The sequence below is a fragment of the Puma concolor genome, chromosome A3 (genome assembly GCF_028749965.1).
Source record: "Puma concolor isolate L17-30 chromosome A3, mPumCon1.1.hap2, whole genome shotgun sequence".
Lineage (NCBI taxonomy): Eukaryota > Metazoa > Chordata > Mammalia > Carnivora > Felidae > Puma > Puma concolor.
The window spans coordinates 51,874,108-51,892,672 of NC_141669.1; the positions used below are offsets into that span (position 1 = coordinate 51,874,108).

General features: G+C 37.3%; 1 protein-coding gene across 8 annotated transcripts in view; it reads left to right on the forward strand.

The window, feature by feature from the left end:
* The window catches only part of EXOC6B (exocyst complex component 6B), a 618,440-nt gene that overhangs the window by 245,921 nt on the left and 353,954 nt on the right, over positions 1 to 18,565 (forward strand). For all 8 annotated transcript variants that reach the window (XM_086700860.1, XM_025932555.2, XM_086700857.1 and 5 more), the window contains one exon: positions 12,289 to 12,465. In XM_086700860.1, the coding sequence (XP_086556986.1) occupies positions 12,289 to 12,465 (177 nt within the window). The remainder of the gene's footprint in view (positions 1 to 12,288; positions 12,466 to 18,565) is intronic.

An 18,565-nucleotide genomic window follows, 5' to 3' on the forward strand; every position in this document is an offset into this window, starting at 1 on the left:
AAAATGAAAAAAAAAACAGTCCTAAAATTTGTATGGAACTACAAAAGACCTTGAATAGCCAAAGCTATCCTGAGAAATAACAAAGCTGGAGACATTATTCATAATAGCCCAAACATGGAAACAACCTAAGTGTCTATCAGTGGATGAACGGATAAAGAAAATGTGGTGTATATATACTAGAGAGTATTGTTCAACCATAAAAAGAAGGAAATCCTGCCTCTTGTGACAACATGGAATGACCTTGAGGACATTATTCTAATTTAGAAGTCAGATAGGGAAAGACCAGAACTGTATGGTGTCACTTATATGTGAAATGTAAAAAGCCAAATTTATAAAAATAGAGGATAAAATGGTGGTTTTCAGGGCCTGGGAGGTGAGTTGAATAAGAAGCTGTTGGTCAAAGGGCACAAATTTCCAACTGTAAGATGAGTATGTTCTGGGGATCTAATGTACAGCATGATCACTATAATTAACAATATTATATACTTGAAAGTTGTTAGGAGAGCAGGTCATATATGTTATTGCCATGCACAGAAACGATAATTATGTGAGTGGATGGAGATGTTAGGTAACCTGTTGTAATCATTTTGCAATATATATGCATATCAAAACAGCACTTTGTCCACCTTGAACTTATGTAAATTATGTATCAATAATATCTCAGGAAAGCTGGAAGGAAAAAAAAGAAAGCACTAGGAAGAGTGATAACTAATATAGCAGGGTGTATGAATCCACAAGTGAAAGTATAAACAGAGGTACGCGTGGAATGGAGAAGACAGTTCAGGACATATTGGTGCCTCCAGTGAAGCTGAGACTTTGGAGGTATGAGTTAATAATAGATGATGGGGTAAGATGAGGGACTTAAAAATAGTGTGATTTGTTGAATGTTAGTGTGCAAAACAGTGAATTCCTTTTCTTTCTTCTGCCTCATGCATGGAATATTTGCACTTAGATTCTTAGATGGAAGACTAGAAGATTCTTTTCTAGAGAAATTCATAAAAGACTGCCATGAAGTGCCATTTGGATTTCACCAGTAAAGAGGTTATCTCCCTCCTAGAACTCCCTAAAGTGAAGCCTGCTGGTTGACAAGTCTTTTCATCCTTACAGATCTTTCTGTCAACTCTTGAGTGACTTATTGTTAAATATAAATGGCCCCCAAGGATAAACAGACATTTCAGGGAAAAAATATCCAACTGGGAAGAGAGAGACCCAAATTTACCAATATGAGAAAACAAGTAATAACAATAAAAATTATCAGGAGGGAGCAGATAATGCAGAAACAGAGTAATATGTTAAAAAATTAATTTGTATTCTCAAAAATTAAAACAATTTTTTCAATATAAAAGTGGTACAAAGATCATCAGGAGGTTTTATAGGAGAATTCACTGTCCATTAGGAATTCCAGACAAAGGAAGAAAATGATCAGGGCAGTAATATGAGAAAATCCCCTTTATTCTGTGGGACTCAAATATCCAGGTTCATGGATAAATTACTTACCTAGCATAATGAACAAATGACACAATGACTAACACCAAGGTATGCCATTGTGAAATTTACAACAGATAGGGTAAAGAGGTTTGAAAAGCTTCTAGAGAGGAAATGTAATGTCTTATACAAAAGAATGAAGATCAAAATGACATTGTCTTTCTGGTTAGCAATAATGGGTACTAGAAGACAATGGAACAATGCTTTCAATAATCTGAGGAACCTTGAATTCTATACTCAGTTAAATGTTTTATCAGTTTATGTGAAGATGAGTCATTTTTTGATTGCAAGGACTCAGGAAATTTAACTCTCATATTTCATTTCTTAGGAATTACTTGAAGGTGTGCTCCAACAAAATGTGGGACTAAATTAATTGCAAGGTAGATATAGAATTTATGAAACTATGTCTCTAACCCCAGTGAGACGTGAAAGTAAGTCCCCTCTAGAATGATATTTATGAAGCAGGGCCTATAGTACAATCAGCTCAGGTTACTTAAACCTGTAGGAAAAATAGGGTCTGGATAGGGTGCCTATTATGATAAGCTTTTTGAAGAAATAAAGATTATTATAGTTAGAATATTAGAGAATTTTAAAAAATTAGAGAATTTGAAACTCAAGGAACAACAAAAGCTATAATCAAAACAAAAACGTATAATCAAATATATATAGTCATCGTATAGATACATCCTGTGAGACAGGATGCTTACATGACATAATTATCAACACTGATTATTGCTTTAACTTGAAATACTATGCTGGGAAGATAATTGATGAAGCAGAAAGGTAAAAAGGTAAGGAGTCTAGATTTTTTAAAGATTAATTTATTTTGAGAGAGAGAGAGAGAGAGAGAGCGAGCTTGTGAGCAGGGGAAGGGCAGAGAGAGAGAGAGATTGAGAGAGAGAGAGAGAGAGAGAGAGAGAGAGAGAGAGAGAGAGGAAAGAATCCCAAGCAGGCTCTCAGCCCAGAGCCCGAGGTGGGGCATGAACTCACTAACTGTGAGATCACAACCTGAGCTGGAACCAAGAGCTGGATGCTTAACCAACTGTCACCCAGGCACCCCTAAGTGAGCTAAGTTTTTACTCTAAAGTATAAGGGTATTATTTAGAAATGTGGGTATAAAATGTTAACTCTACAGAACAGAATTGGGGTGTAGGAAAAAGCATAAGGAGGTTCTACTTATTATCATAAAATAGTATTATTGGATTTTTTAAAAAAACCATGAACTTATATTCATTTGGCAGACATTTAAAGTGAAATAAAGGGGCGCCTGGGTGGCGCAGTCGGTTGAGCGTCCGACTTCAGCCAGGTCACGATCTCGCGGTCCGTGAGTTCGAGCCCCGCGTCAGGCTCTGGGCTGATGGCTCAGAGCCTGGAGCCTGTATCCAATTCAGAGCCTGGAGCCTGTATCCAATTCTGTGTCTCCCTCTCTCTCTGCCCCTCCCCCGTTCATGCTCTGTCTCTCTCTGTCCCAAAAATAAACGTTGAAAAAAAAATTTTTAAAAAAATAAAAAAAAAAAAAATAAAGTGAAATAAATTAATTGGGAAAAGATGAAGTTTTTTAAAAAATGGAGTTGGTGCAAAATAACCATTTGAATGAGTGGTTTTCTGTCTCTATGTAACATTCAAGGTAAGTTGTAGGAGGATTAAGCATATTAATGGAAAATAAATGATAAAAGTACTAGAGGAAAATAAATACTGATAAAATTGTAGAGTGGACATTAAATTTTTTTACATAGCCAAATCTAATTTATTTATTTTCAACATTTATCTTTTCATCTAGATTTTCTACTTCTAGAAATTCCCCTAATAAAATAATTAACTATACACACAAACTTTTAGCTCTGGAGATAGTCTGTGCAGCATTATTAAACAGCAAAATATTGGAAGCAATATAAATCTCTTATAGTAGGTTATGTTTACATAAATGTGTTCTTTTAGTCATTCATTCATTCATTCATTCATTTATTGAAATTTATTTATTTTGAGAGAGAGAGAGAGAGAGAGCAGAAGAGCGAGGGTGGAGCAGAGAGAGACAAGGAGAGAGAATCCCAAGCAGGCTCTGCACTGTCAGTGCAAAGCCCGACATGGGGCTTGAACTCATGAACTGTGAGATAGTGACCTGAGGCCAAATCAAATTGGACGCTTAACCAACTGAGCCACCCAGGCACCCCTAAATAAATGTGTTCTTTTAAATGCAATACAATGCAAATATTGTAATAGATGGTTTTATTTGTAGAGAAGTAGATTTGTGATATATTTTTGAGCAAAAAGAAAATTAAAAGAACTTTATTTAGTATGGTTCTTTTTTTGGCCTACCAGTATACATGGTAATTGCTCATAAATAGAAAATGCAGATAAGCAAGAAGAACAGTCTTTTACATGCACAGAAATCTTTATATGTGGGGTTATCATTCACCAAAATAACTGATATTACTGAGTGGAGATTTTGATAGATTTTTTTCCCTTTACTTTTTTGTAATTTATTTTATAATTAATTATAATTAACATATGTTTGTGTGTTGACAAAGGAAAATGATAGTGTTTAAAAAGAGCAGAGAATTCTAATTTACAAGAGAATTCTGTAATTTTACTATTGTGTCATACAAAACGTAGCACCCTACATGTAGTACATCTTATTGCAGTGAATTTTGTTAATGCAAAAACATCCCCCTTGCCATTGAAATATAAAATATAGGTTTAAAAATTGTTTTTTAATGTTTATTTGTTATTGAGAGTCAGAGAGAGACAGAGAGTGAGCAGGGGAGGAGCAGAGAGAGAGGGAGACACAGAATCTGAAGCAGGTTCCAGCCTCTGAGCTGTCAGTGTAGAGCCCAATGCAAGGCTTGAACTCATGAACCGTGAGATCATGACCTGAGCTGAAGTTGGAGGCTTAACTGACTGAGCCACCCAGGCGCCCCATATAAAATATAGATTTAAATATGAACTGGAGACTTTCAAAGGGCTAAGGATCCCAGTTATAATTTAATTAATTAGAGAGAGTAAGAGACAGAGGAAGGGAACAGACAGAGAGCGGGAGCAAGACAGAGAGAGAGAGAGACAGAGAGAGAGAGAGAGAGAGAATGAATCTTAAGCAAGCTCCATTCCCAGCATGGAGCTTGATGCAGGGCTTGATCTCACAACTGTGAGATCATGACCTAAACTGAAATCAAGAGTAGGGTGCTTAACCGACTAAGCCACCCAGGCACCCCAGGATCCCGGTTATAATTTCAAAGGGAATGTAGTGAACACCTTCCTCAATTAAAAAACAAAAAGTTCCAATGGTATCATAATCCTAGATTTCTCATCTTACTGATGGAAATTTTTGGGGATCTGATTAAGTTACATGCAAAACTGTTTATCCCTCATTTATTTATGTATTTATTTATAAAAATTTTTGGAGGGCTCCTGGGTGGCTCAGTCGGTTAAGCGCCTGACCTCTGCTGGGGTCATGATCTTGTGGTACGTGGGTTCGAGCCCCACGTGGGGCTCTGTGCTGACAGTTCAGAGCATGGATCCCGCTTCGGATTCTGTGTCTCCCTCTCTCTCTGTACCTCCCCCACTCGTCTCTGTCTCTCTGTCTCTCTCTCAACAATAAATAAAGATTAAAAAATTTTTTTAAAAAAGTGAAAAAAATTTTTTTAATGTTTATTTATTGTTGAGAGAGAGAGAGAGAGAGAGAGAGAGAGAGAGAGAGAGAGAAAGAAAGAACATGAGCAGGGGAGGGGCAGACAGCAAAGGAGACACAGAATCTGAAGCAGGCTCCTGGCTCTGAGCTGTCAGCACAGAGCTGGATGCGGGACTCGAACTGCCAGATCACAACCCGAGCCGAACTCGGACCCTTAACAGACTGAGGCACCCAGGTGCTCGTTTATCCCTCGTTAAAAGTATTATACAAAGTACACATACATGTATACATATATACACTCCTATGGACACTAATATGCAACAATAACTTTTAAAATATGATCTTTCATAGGTTGCTTTTCCTTAATTTTGAATCACTATCTTGTTTTGTTTTCTGTTTGTTTCTTTGAATTGGATATTGGAGGGGCGCCTGGGTGGCGCAGTCGGGTTAAGCGTCCGACTTCAGCCAGGTCACGATCTCGCGGTCCGTGAGTTCGAGCCCCGCGTCGGGCTCTGGGCCGATGGCTCAGAGCCTGGAGCCTGTTTCCGATTCTGTGTCTCCCTCTCTCTCTGCCCCTCCCCCGTTCATGCTCTGTTTCTCTCTGTCCCAAAAATAAATAAACGTTGAAAAAAAAATTAAAAAAAAAAAAAAAAGAATTGGATATTGGAGCTGGTTGCCAGAGCTAGTGCTGGTAAATGTGCAGAAACTCAGTTCTGATATTGCAGCTTTTTTGTACTTCTCTTGTTTGGTGAGATTCAAAGAGGCAACTTTAGATTTTTTATATCTTGATCTTGACAGTTATTTTCATGGTTATTTTTTGGGCCTCAGACTTAAAACAGAGGTCATAGTCCTACTTCACTTTATTATCGTATGGGATATTATTTTAGCTTTGGTTTCTCTGAGGGAAGCTGGGAGGTTGTATTTGAGTGGTTTATTCAAGCACATGATCTATCAGAGTAGGGGTCAGGAGGAGTGAGAAGAGAAGTTGGTGGAGTCCATACAATGTTACATTTGTAGGGCAGTCTGGTTCTTTAATCCATGGGGCCTTCTGAGAAGCCATATGGAACTGATGGCAGTGGGAGAGACAGAATGGGGAAGCATTTATCTGTCAGCTCTTTGGTCAAGGCTGTCTCCCTTCTGGGTTAAGACTCATGAATGCTAAGTAGTTCTGATGGTGCTCAAAGCCCCAGGGCAGGAAGGAAGCTAGAGGTATGGTATAAGTGTGAGAGCTGGTTTCAGGTTCTACTGTGAGACATTATCCAAGGCTGCCCACAACAGGTTGCTGATGCTCTACCTGGAATAAGCTGAGGCTGAGAGGATCTGAAGTGGAGCACAAGAGGTGTTTGGTACAGATATCTAGGCCTTAAAATGTAGTACGGATGCAAAATTGAGTGGCAGTGTGTAGCAATATTAGATGCCATTAATGATAATGCATCTAAATATTGCTAGCTCAGGTGCTTTCATAGCAGATGGTAAAACAAGGCTCCTATCTCATTTTCAGAAGGATGACAGGTGGAACTTAAAATTCTCAGTCTTGTTTTTGTTTTTGTTTTTGTTCTTTGCAGATAGGGATGTTACACAGAGAACGAAAGAACTTACCCAAAGTTATAGAATTACTGAGTTTAAGAGCTTAGATTTAAAGATGTGGCTTGCTCCAAGAAGCCTATACATATACAGACACACACACACACACACACACACACACACACACCCTATAATTGAAGTTTATATAATTATGTCAGGTCTCCAAGCCTATAAGCCTAGACCTCTCTTCTGATTCTAAAGGTCATTTGTATGTGTTTCTTTAGTCCACTAGAGGTCAGGATTGGGTTGATAAAGACTGGAGACTGCTTTATTCACAGAATTTTAACTGAGTCTTACTGCTAGGTACCATTGGAAGTGGTATTTCACAATAAAACTTAACTTCTTAGGATAGGTAGGGTACCTCACAGACACGTTTTGACAGTTTTAAAAGTGTCAAAAGATACATTTTTAGGTTAATAGTCCAGATTAAGTAATTTGTATAGGCGTTCCTTCCCTCCACCCTTCTCTTTTTTGTTCCCTCTTTCATAGGTAGGAAAACATCCAAATCATCTCTTTTATTGAACTAGATTTCATTCTTACATATATTTCTTTTGTTTTCTATTGCCTTTATATAGTAAACATTTATATAAATTTACTCCGTATATATCACTGTGTCTCGGTTTGGAGGATTCTAAGAATGGTAAGATGTGTTTCCTATCCTCAAAGAGAGAAGAGTTACATGCTCAAGGGCTGTACTGGCCTGTTTGTTTTTTTTAACCTGTCTACCTGGCACGTTTGCCAAGCTCATCTTCTCTCTCTTCTTTCAACTTATTATTTTCGTGGTTTTTATTATTTGCCACCATCTAGTCGTCAAGACCAGGATCCTGGAGTTATTCTTATTTCCTTCACCTCTTCCATGTACTTCCATGTACAACAGAAATCAGTAAGTTCTATTACTTCTACTAGTTATCTGTCTGCTGCCTACCTTTAATTCAAGTCCTCATCATTGTTGTTTGGACTATTACGGTGATCTATATTAGTTTTTCTGTTTCTAGTCTTTACCTTCTCCCAGTTGACCACTCTTTTGCTCCTGGAGAATTTGCCTGAATTAGAAAGCTGATCTTGTTCTTCCCTGCTTATGTTCTTTCATTGTTTCTCCATTACCTACTAGTGAACCTTGAAACTGCTTTGTATGGTTTCTTTATCTCTTGGTAGTTCATTATCACTTACACTTTTATACAAGATTACTTATTCCTTGGGTGAATAATGTTATTTCACATGCGGTGATCTTTTCTCATGCTGTTTCCTTCCTTCTGGAATGCTTATCCTTTTTACCTATCTCCCTTTGTAAAAATCATATTTATCTTTTAAAACCACAGTTTGCTACCCCTTCCTCTGTGGGGTCCATTTTTAATCCCCTCCACACATATATGACTACTTTCTCCTATGTCCAATTATTGTACCTGTGTATTTGTTTTTCTGCTTATTACACTGAATTTCGGTCACTTATTTGCCTATCTATGTTTCCTGTAACAGTATGACATGAGGTTTGTGAGTCAGGGACTCCATCTTATTCTTTGTAGACCCAGTATGTAGCACAATGCCTGGTACCAATAGATATTCAGGACCTGTTTGACTGAAAGTAGGGATGCGGAGAGGATGCTCTGGGAATTAGCACAGTGAGAGAAGGCTTCCTAAAGAAAGAATTCTAGTTGGGATTCAGAGTACAGGTTGGATTCAGGTGGGGAGAGGTCATCCGCTAGAGAAATGGCATAATATTCGTAGTATATTAAGTGGTAGAGTTTGATCCAAGTGGAAGACTCATGTTGGAGAGTACTGGGTAAGTACATTGGAAAATTAGGTTCAGCTTCCATTATGGTGGAGTTGAAGGGAAGTTGGGATCGAATTGGGATTTGTACTTTTTGAAATTTTTCCTCCCACTTCCCCTCACACTCAATTTGTGTGATGAATAATGTGGTTTAAGAAGAGCCTGGCTGTAGTATGCAGGGGAATTCTAATGAGAAGGTGATGAGTTCCATTTTAGGCATGTTGGAAGTGAGGTGGAGAAACTCAAAAGCAATGTAGGCAATGTGCTACTGGAGATGTGCTGCTGGGTCATGGGAGACTGGTAAGAGAAGAGGGCTTGAGGGAGAAATCTTGCTTAATTTCTCTATATTAGGAAATCAGAGAAGAATATACATGAGGGAATCTTGAGGAAGAGGTAATTAATGTGTAAAAATTGGTCATGAAGAGAATGAACAATTAAGAAAAAGAAAATACCTCAATAGTTTCTAATGTCTGCTTGTCTGCTTGGCACCTTCTCCCCCAACTCTAACATAGGAGGCAGAAATTGGTCAGCTGCTTCTTTGGCTCATGGTTATAAGGGTTGTCTTTGGAGGGACAGAATAAATGGTCCTGGTGAGATAGTTTAGCATGGTAGAAAAGAGCTCTGAAGGGCTTTTGTTGTTGTTTTTTTTTCATGGACTTAGGATCCCATTTTAATTTTAGCATATATTACATGTATTTATATACTTACATCTGTATTTACTCTTTCCCACTTCATTCCAACCCCATAACGTATGGTTTGGATAGATGGTAATTTTCATTTGCATTCATAATGAGTAATATCTTAGTATTTCATTGTTCTACCTGCGATTCTTTGTTTCTGACTTGGCCACTTCTGCTTAGCAGATCTGCTCTGACTGCTCTTTTATGGACTGAAGCCTTGATAATTTTGACAGGACCCCAAGTTCTGTTAAAGCCTTAGAATACAACTTGCAGTGCTTTGATTTCTAGCAGAGGGTTTGCTGTCTTAATTTGCCTATTTGGCCGAAACTGCATTCCTTCAAATTGATGGGAACACCAGACACCACCTGAAAAGAACAAATCATAGAAGACCTAAAATTACTTCGATAGGATACTTTCAGATTTGTATCATTTCAAGTTTAAATGACAGTACTGAAGTGTGGCTTCTCTTGATTGCTTTTGATATGCTGATAGTATTTTACTGATTATGAAGAAAAATAAATGACTTGGGATTTAATGGAATAAGACCACCTTATGAAAGCTTTTGGTTTTGTTATACTGAAGAAGATAGGCTTAAAGGACAAGTGATCACTGTAGTCCAGGGCTTGCTTTTTTAAATATGAAAACTCTAGGAAGTTCTTCCTTCCTTTGTGCCTTCCCAGAGACCTGGATCCCTTTTTGTGTGGTTTGCTTGAAAGTAGAAAAGAACTTATTACTTTTGAGAGAGATAGAAAGACTATGCTATCTAATTTAGGGGTCAAATGCTTGGAGGACAGGTATGTTTTATGTACATATGTAAATTAAATGTTTTTGGATATCCTCTCTATCTCAGTTTGTTACTGAAGCCATGTATATTTTATGTAAGTCAAATCAAAATATCAGTGAGTATTATGCATAGGAACAAGCTTGTCCATTGATTCAAATCTCTGGAATGTAGATTCTTTTCATTTTCTTGGCAGAAACTAGCTCACATAGTTCAAGTTTTTTCTCTGTCCTATTATAATTGCCTCATTTAACCAGTGCCTGGACTAACATCTTATACTTAATATTTATCTTGAATTTTTAAAAAGTATTTATTTATTTATAGAGAAAACAAGCAGGGGAGAGGCAGAGAGAGAGAGAGAGAGAGAGAGAGAGAGAGAGGAAGACAGAGGATCTGAAGTGGGCTCCGCACTGATAGCAGAGAGCCCGATGTGGGGCTTGAACCCATGAAATATGAGTTCATGACCTGAGCTGAAGTCGGGCACTTAACTGACTGAGACACCCCAATGCCCCTTATCTTGAATTTCTTAATGTCATTCAGAATATTTGGAGACTTTTATTTTCTCCAGAACTATTTCTACCTGTCACTGTGGAAAAATGTCATATATTGATTCAGAAATGTATATTTTGAGAGGCCATTCTTCTTCTTCTTCTTCTTCTTCTTCTTCTTCTTCTTCTTCTTCTTCTTCTTGGCATTGGAATGTGAAATTTCTTTATTTTTAAAAATTTTTTTAATGTTTATTTATTTATTTTTATTTTTCCAGTTTTATTGAGGTATAAGTGACCTATAAGTTCTTAAGCTTTGTATCTTGGGATGATACCAAGTTTTATGAAAAAAACTGGAAGTTCCATTATGAACTTTTGGAACATGCTCAGTTAAACCAAATTAAAGAAGTTTCCTTAAAAAGGATTTCTCTTACTTTTTATTCTGTTAATGTGCATTGTGGCTCCAAGAAGGCTCCAAGACAGCAGTGTTTCCCATTTATTTGACAACAGAACCTTTTGTGGGGGAAATATTTTGTCATGCTTTGAGGGACTGTGGGTAGAGTAGGAAGATCTCTGACCCGGAATTTGGGAAGTCACACGTTGAACTTCTGATTTACCACCAACTAGCCTTGTGACCTCAAACGGATCCTTTGCCTTCTAGACTCAGTTTCCTAAATAGTGACTAAGGTCATACAGCTCTAATACTGTGTGGATTACTACTTGTGTTGTTGACTGCATCGTGACACTTTCCACCTCTTTGTATGTATTAAAACCACACCATCTGAATCTATTTTGTAAAGTTGAGGGGATTACGTTTCCTTTTTATGAAAGTTCAGAAGAAGAAACCCTTTAAAACTTTGTTTTCCACAGATAAAGGCCATGCAATCCTGAAGGATTAGTTAGTTCAAATTATTAAGATGTTTCATTCCCCTGATTACATTCTATTGGTCTCTTAATACCACAGAGATTATAACCACTGTTCTTAAGAGTCTGCTAAGCTAAAAAGTTCTTGTCTTTCTTCCCTCAACCACAATGATTCCAGTATGGCATTTATCTCATAAGAGATACATATTTAGTCATTTGCACTAATCTCTTGGCTACTTATGTGAAAAAGGGTAGATTGTATTTTTGTGATTATTTACTGGGTATATTTGGAAAGTCTAATGATAATATTGATTATCTGTTTTCTTTCTGGGGAAAATGAATCAAGATGGGTAACATCAGGGTTAAAAATGTATACATTGAGGGACACCTGAGTGGCTCAGTTGGTTAAGTGTTTCTTTGTTTCGACTCAGGTCATGATCTCACGGTTCATCAGTTCAAGCCCTTCATTGGGCTTTGCACTGCCAGCATGGGGTCTGCTTGGGATTCTCTCTCTCTGTCTGTCTCTGTTCCTACCCCATTTGCACTCCCTCTTTTTCTCTCTCAAAATAAATAAACTTAAAAAAAATTTTTTTTTTGATGTTTTTATTTATTTTTGAGACACAGAGAGACAGAGCATGAGCAGGGGAGGGGCAGAGAGAGAGGGAGACAGAGAATCTGAAGCAGGCTCCAGGCTCTGAATTGTTGGCACAGAGCCCGACGCGGGGCTTGAACTCACCAGCTGTGAGATCATGACCCAAGCTGAAGTCGGATGCCCAACCGACTGAGCCACCCAGGTGCCCCAATAAATAAACTTTTAAAAACATTTTAAAAAATATATGTTAATATGTTTGATCTTATTTCTGGGACTAAAACTATGAATTAAGACATTTTGTTGTATTTTCCTTTAAGATACCAGTTTGTTCAATATTAGAAGTTCTTTGAATGCTTAATCAAATTTTGTTTCTTTTCTCTCTTTCTTTCTTTTTGTAATGTGTGCATATGTGTTTCTATCCTAGGCTCAGCAACAGAGAAACCTGGATAACATCGTCTTGCAACAACCCAGAATAGGTAGCAAGAGAAAATCTAAGAAAGATGCATACACAATTTTTGATACAGAGATAGAAAGCACGAGCCCCAAGTCTGAACAGGACTCAGGAATTCTGGATGTTGAAGATGAGGAAGATGATGAAGAGGTAACCAACATTTGAACTGGGGAAAGGGGACTAATTACTAGGTTTAAATGTAGTATATTTGAGATGTGATGAAGAATTTATCTATGTAATATAGCTTGTGTGATCTTCTGCATCACAATTATCCACAATTAAATTTAACCCACAATCAAATTATCATTTTAAATCCAGATGAGCCTCAACGTAAGGAAACTGAAGATGCACCATGATATCTTAGAATCTAATTTTTTAGATTTTGAATACAATCATCCACCTTTTTTTTTTTTTTTTTTTTTTTTTTAAGTTTCAAGGTTTTTGATTGTATACTGACTGGGCACTACATTAAGGAAAGAGTAGAGTTTATCTGACCTGGAGAAAGATCTAGATGACCTCCACTGAAACTGGAACATAGCTACTTGAGATAAAATATATTATTTTATTTATTTTTTTAATAGTTTATTTAATTTTGAGAGAGAAAGCATAAGCACGGGAGGGGAAGGGAGAGAGCAGGACAGATGATCTGAAGCAGACTGACAGCAGAGAGTCTGATGTGGAAGCTTGAACCCACAAACCATGAGATCATGACCTGAGCCAAAGTCGGATGCTCAACTGAGTCACCCAGGTGCCCCAAAAGATAGTGTTTTAAACAGTGTGTGCAAATAAAGGGATCTTAGACTGAAAATATAAAGAGGCTTGAGAAAGTTGACAATACATTTCTGGAGGAAATAAATAGGAGTGCTTATAGAGAATTTGGGAATTTTGTGACATATCTGTAACCTCTTAAATTAGTTCTGTGTCACTTTCAGGTAAAGAATAAGATTGAGTGGCTTCAATAGTACATATATTTATGTCCTGATTTGTTGTTAGAAGTACATTCAGTGGGTTTTTAAAAATAAAACTACTGTGACGTTTGAGAAATCTTGTTAACCTGTTTTTCTAAATACCATTTGCATAAACTGGATCAGTTTCTTTGTGAATGTAGTGGTTAGGAGCATGAACTTGGGAGTCATACAGATTTTATTCAGATTCTGGCTTTGCCTTTTAATTCAATTTTATTTTTTAAAATTCTCATTAAAACTCATATCATTTACTTTTTAAATGTCCACTGACATGTGTGAGGAACCATTTATGCCTGCACTCTGTAACCTGTTTGCCTTCAAGTGTTTGTCTGCTTTTCATTGTTTCATGTCTCCTGATGAAATTGGGTTCACTGTCTTCCCCACCCGCGTTCTTTGTTCTGTCCTCCTGCCCTTCTTATTCTTTATTTTCCTCTCCTCCCCAAAACTATACCCCCAAACTTATCACTGTCTAATTTTGTAATCTTAGGTAATTGTTTAACCTGTTGGAACTTTAGTCTTCATCTATCAAGTAAAGACAGTAGTCTCTGCCCCGTAGAATTGCACAAGTGTCTGCTCCATAAAAGGTAGTCAGTAAATGTTAGTTCCTGTCCTGTTGTTACTCTTCTTTGACGACTTCTGTTATGTTTCACTACCTCCATATTCTTCCTCGGGATATGTTTATTATGTAAATGAGGGACATTAGTAGGTAATAATGCGTGAAAGTTCCATCAAAATCCCTATTGTACGTGGATAAGAAATAGAGCGAAGAAAAGAATCAGGCGTTTGCCTATACCTGTAGAAATAAAACGGGGCAGAGAAACTTGATCCCCCTGAGTGTTTGGCATTGTCTCTTCTTGTCTGGAATGACTGATATGGTAGGATATGGGTCCATCCTGGAGAGCAGATTGTCAGGTATTAGGCCCATCACTGATGACAAGTTATAGTAGTACCACAATCAAGCATCAGAAGCAACATAGACCAGCTAATGCCTTTTATTTACATTTTGGGTGCCTGTTAAGGAAATTATATTCTATCAGGCACTATGACCTAAGGAAATAGAAGTTAGACATAGTCTGTGCTTCTGCATAATACACGCCTCAAAGAGATGACTAGATGATAATATGAAAGAATAAAATATATGCATAGTGCTGACATATAGTGAGAACCTTATGGATGTAAGCCATTCTTTATTATAAACTCACTGAAGATCCTGGGCAAATCCGTTTTAATTTTTGTGCTCTATTTCTTTGTTTTGTCTTCTGAGGTCCAGAGAAGATAAAGAAAGTGGGACTAGTGAAATGTGTTGAGGGTTCCTCATAAATGAAATATTATAAGAATGTACTTGGAAGTTAACATTTTAAAATGGTCATGTATCCCAAATCAAACAGAATCCTGTTAGACTTGCTGATTGAGCTCTTACAACAAGAATTCAGCACTTCGCTGTCATCTAATGGCATCCTATCTTAAAAAAAATCCTACCTTCTATTTATTTACTTCTCAGTTTGAATCTTCTTCAAGTGCACATTCTTAATCTCAAACCTCATGTAGAGAATTATTTATTTAGATGTCTCCAAACTGGTTTCTTGGCATAGTTCTTGCATGGTGTGAATAAATTCTTCAGATAAGGTCTTTCGTGACCCACTGTGACGTTCTGACCTTCATTCTTGTCATTCTTCAACAGACCTCATTGAGAGCAGCGTAAATAGTTTTTGAAATATTTTGACTTCTAAACTGTGGCATACAATCCTGTAGGGCAGTGATTCTTAATCTATTTGGGGTCATATATTCCTTTGAGAGATTGATAAAAAAATATATGGAGTATTTTCCCAGTGAAATATGCATATATTCACTCATGAAAGGTTCTGCATGAAATTTCAGGGGATTCGTGAAACTCATGTTGCTCTTCAGGACCCCTGTTAGAACCCGTGTTATAGGTTAAGTGCTTCTTAAATTTTAATGTGCGTAGGAATCACTTTGGAGTCATAATAAAATGCAGATTTAGATTCTGCAGGTTGGGGATGAAATCTGAGAATCTGCATTTTTCACAAGCTCCCAGGTAAGGATGATGCTTCTCTCTGCAGAGCACATTTTGAGTTGCAAGGCTATAGAGGACCTTGAGGAAGCATTTTTAGTGCCTAAAGAAAACAAAACCCTTGAATGTTTAGATGTATTACTGAGTTTTCATTAAAATGTCTTAAATTTTTTCTAACAATGAATGCAGTACTTAAGAGAAAGTTATATTTTGCTTTCTAAAATCTGTTGCTTACAGATTACCAGCATTATTTTTCGTGAAATTTTATGATTCTGATTTAATGTATTTAAGTCTAGGTATTATTCTCCTTCTTGTGCTTTGAACAAAAGTGTATTTAGTGCACTTTTAGTATTCTTTGAGTCAAATGACATTTGTAGGCTATTAACTATGTCTTTAGTGTGGTGATACTTAATGGGAGACCACAGAATGAGATGGGTAGAAAAACCCGAACACCTAGAAAGTGCTTTGAACTTAGGAAACAGATATTTAATTTATTGTTGAACTGAAGTAAAGTTTGTGCCAGAGGTAGAAAAACTGAATAGCCTGGGAAATGAAGATGAAGTCACAGCAGTAAATTGTCATATTGGATGAAAGACCAGCTCACATGGAGAACCAACTGACAGAGTCAGTCTCTCTCTCTTTTTTTTTAATCAATTGTTTTAAACATTTATTTTATTTATTTTTGATAGAGCTTGAGCTGGGAGGGGCAGAGAGAGAGGGAGACAGAGAATCAGGCTCCATGCTGTCAGCACAGAGGCTGATGTGGGGCTCAAACCCACAAAGCGTGAGATCATGACGTGAGCTGAAATCCAGTTGGATGCTTAACTGACTGAGCCACCGGCGCGCCCTGACAGAGTCAGTCTCTTGATTGCTGAGAAGATGTTGTAGGAAAAGTATTCTTCTGTAAAATTCTCTATTTGTATTTAAGCGAATGAAAGAGTCACCTTAATTAATGTAAGTTTTTTTAAACTTGTCGTATATTAAAGTTGAACTATGCACTACTGATACTTGATCATTTTTGACCTACAACTTAATTAAATTGATTTTCAGTGGAAATATGTATGATTTGGCACATACATACATATGTATCATATGATACATAATGTATCTCATCACAGTGCTTGGCACATACAATGCTACCATTATATATTAGTTAAGATGATGGCATTATGACTGTGTCTTTTTTGGGAAATAAAGGTGAAACACAAGTTGATACAGTTCTTGATAATGTATATTTGCGTGGACTGATGGAACACTATCTACTGTAAACAAAACAGTCTGCTTGAAATAAAGCAGTATTGAGTAAGAAATAATTTGGAGAAGCAGGGCCTATGATTCTTTTTTTTGTTTCTGGGTTACTTCAGAACTTCTGCATTTTTTTTTTTTTTTTTGGTTTATTTATTTTGAGAGAGAGAGAGAGTGCAAGTTAGGGAGGGGCAAAGAGAGAAGGAGAGAGAGAATCCCAAGCAGGCTCTACACTCAATGTGAAGCCCAACATGGGGCTAAATCCCATGAACTGTGAGATCATGACCTGAGCTGAAACCAAGAGCTAGATGGATGGTCAACTGACTGAGCCACCCAGGTTCCCCAAAGACCTTTTGCATTTTTCCTTCTTTTTTCTTTTTTCTTTTTTTTTTGAGAGAGAGAGAGCAAGCCAGAGCATGAGCAGGGGAGGGGAAGAGAGAGAGGGAGACACAGAATCTGAAGCAGGCTCCAGGCTCTGAGCTGTCAGCAAAGAGCCTGATGTGGGGCTCAAACCCACGAACTGCGAGATCATGACCTGAAGTCAGACGCTTAACCGACTGAGCCACCCAGGCGCCCCAGAGCTTCTGCATTCTTAAAGCATTCCCTGGTACCATACTTCTGGCACATCTCATATTCTAGTTTGTGTCTCTCTTAGTTATTTTTGTTGTTAGAGAACAGTAGTCATTACTTTATCCATTCAACTGTTCATAGACTATGGGTCAGATAAATGTTTGTTGACCAAATCCATGTCAGGTTTTCTCTCTCAAGATTTTGGTGTCTGTTTTGAAATATGAAGTTAACAGAATGGGATTGCTAATTTAAATACAAGTATCATGTAAAATATAAATAATGTCTGCTGAGATGTCTTTATGATTGTGGTACTGTACTAATTTTGAGGTAACAAGATTATTTGTTTGCTAGGGATGCCATAACAAAATACCATAGATTGCCTGGCTTAAACAACAGAGATTTATTTTCTCACAGTTCTGGAGGCTGGAAGTCCTAAGGGCAAGGTACCATCAGGGTTGATTTCTCCTTAGGATTCTTTCCTTTGCTTGCAGACAATTACCTTCTTGCTGTGTCTTTACATGGCTTTTTCTCTGTGATTGTATGCCCCTGATGTGTCTTCCTCTTCTTATAAGGACATCAGTCCTGTTAGAGTCCCTACTTTATGACTTTACTTTACCTTAATTACCTCCTTAAGGGCCCTATTTCCAAATACAGTCACATTGGGGTTCAGGGGTTCAACATATGAACTTTGGGGTAGACACAATTCACAGAGTGATTGGAAAGACTGCAAGATTTGTATTTAAAAAATACAAGTTTTGTCAGCCTTGTGTTATTGGAGCAAATCGTGTAATTTCTCGAGCATCTCTTTGTCACCTATAAAATAGTGACAGTGATTACTTAATGCTGAATTGCTTGTGAAAAATGGTGGTTATTATGATATTTTCCCAAATTTCAAAGTGCTTATTGCAATACTTTCTATTGATAGGAAGGTAACAAAATGAGTTGTTACTTATTTCTCAGTAAGTTAAATAAAGGATGCCATTAGAACTTTGGAGTTAAAATCAGAGGTTGCATATTGGCAGCCCATGGGCCAGAAATAGATTGCAAAATGGCTATTGGCTTGCATGGCACTTAAAAGTTTTTAAGTTATTTGCCAACTTTTAAGTAGCGAATTCATGTAGTAGGCTCTTTCCAAGTATGGTAGTAGTAGAATGACCGTGAGCAGCAAGATTGCCACCAGGGATATATTATTTTCACTAATCTACAATCCCTGTTGTGTCTGCACGTTGGATATTGCCATTTATTATCACATCTGTGCTGTTATCGAGGGAAATACATTATTACTTATACCATGTCTGTATTTACAAATGGCAAACTGGAAGGTACACTGATGGGGCCACATGTTTGGGAAAAAAATGATGAGAACAGAGTTCTTTGTAAAAATGAGTGATAGTTTTAGATATTTCACATACGACGTATGCCTGTTAAAAGAATACAA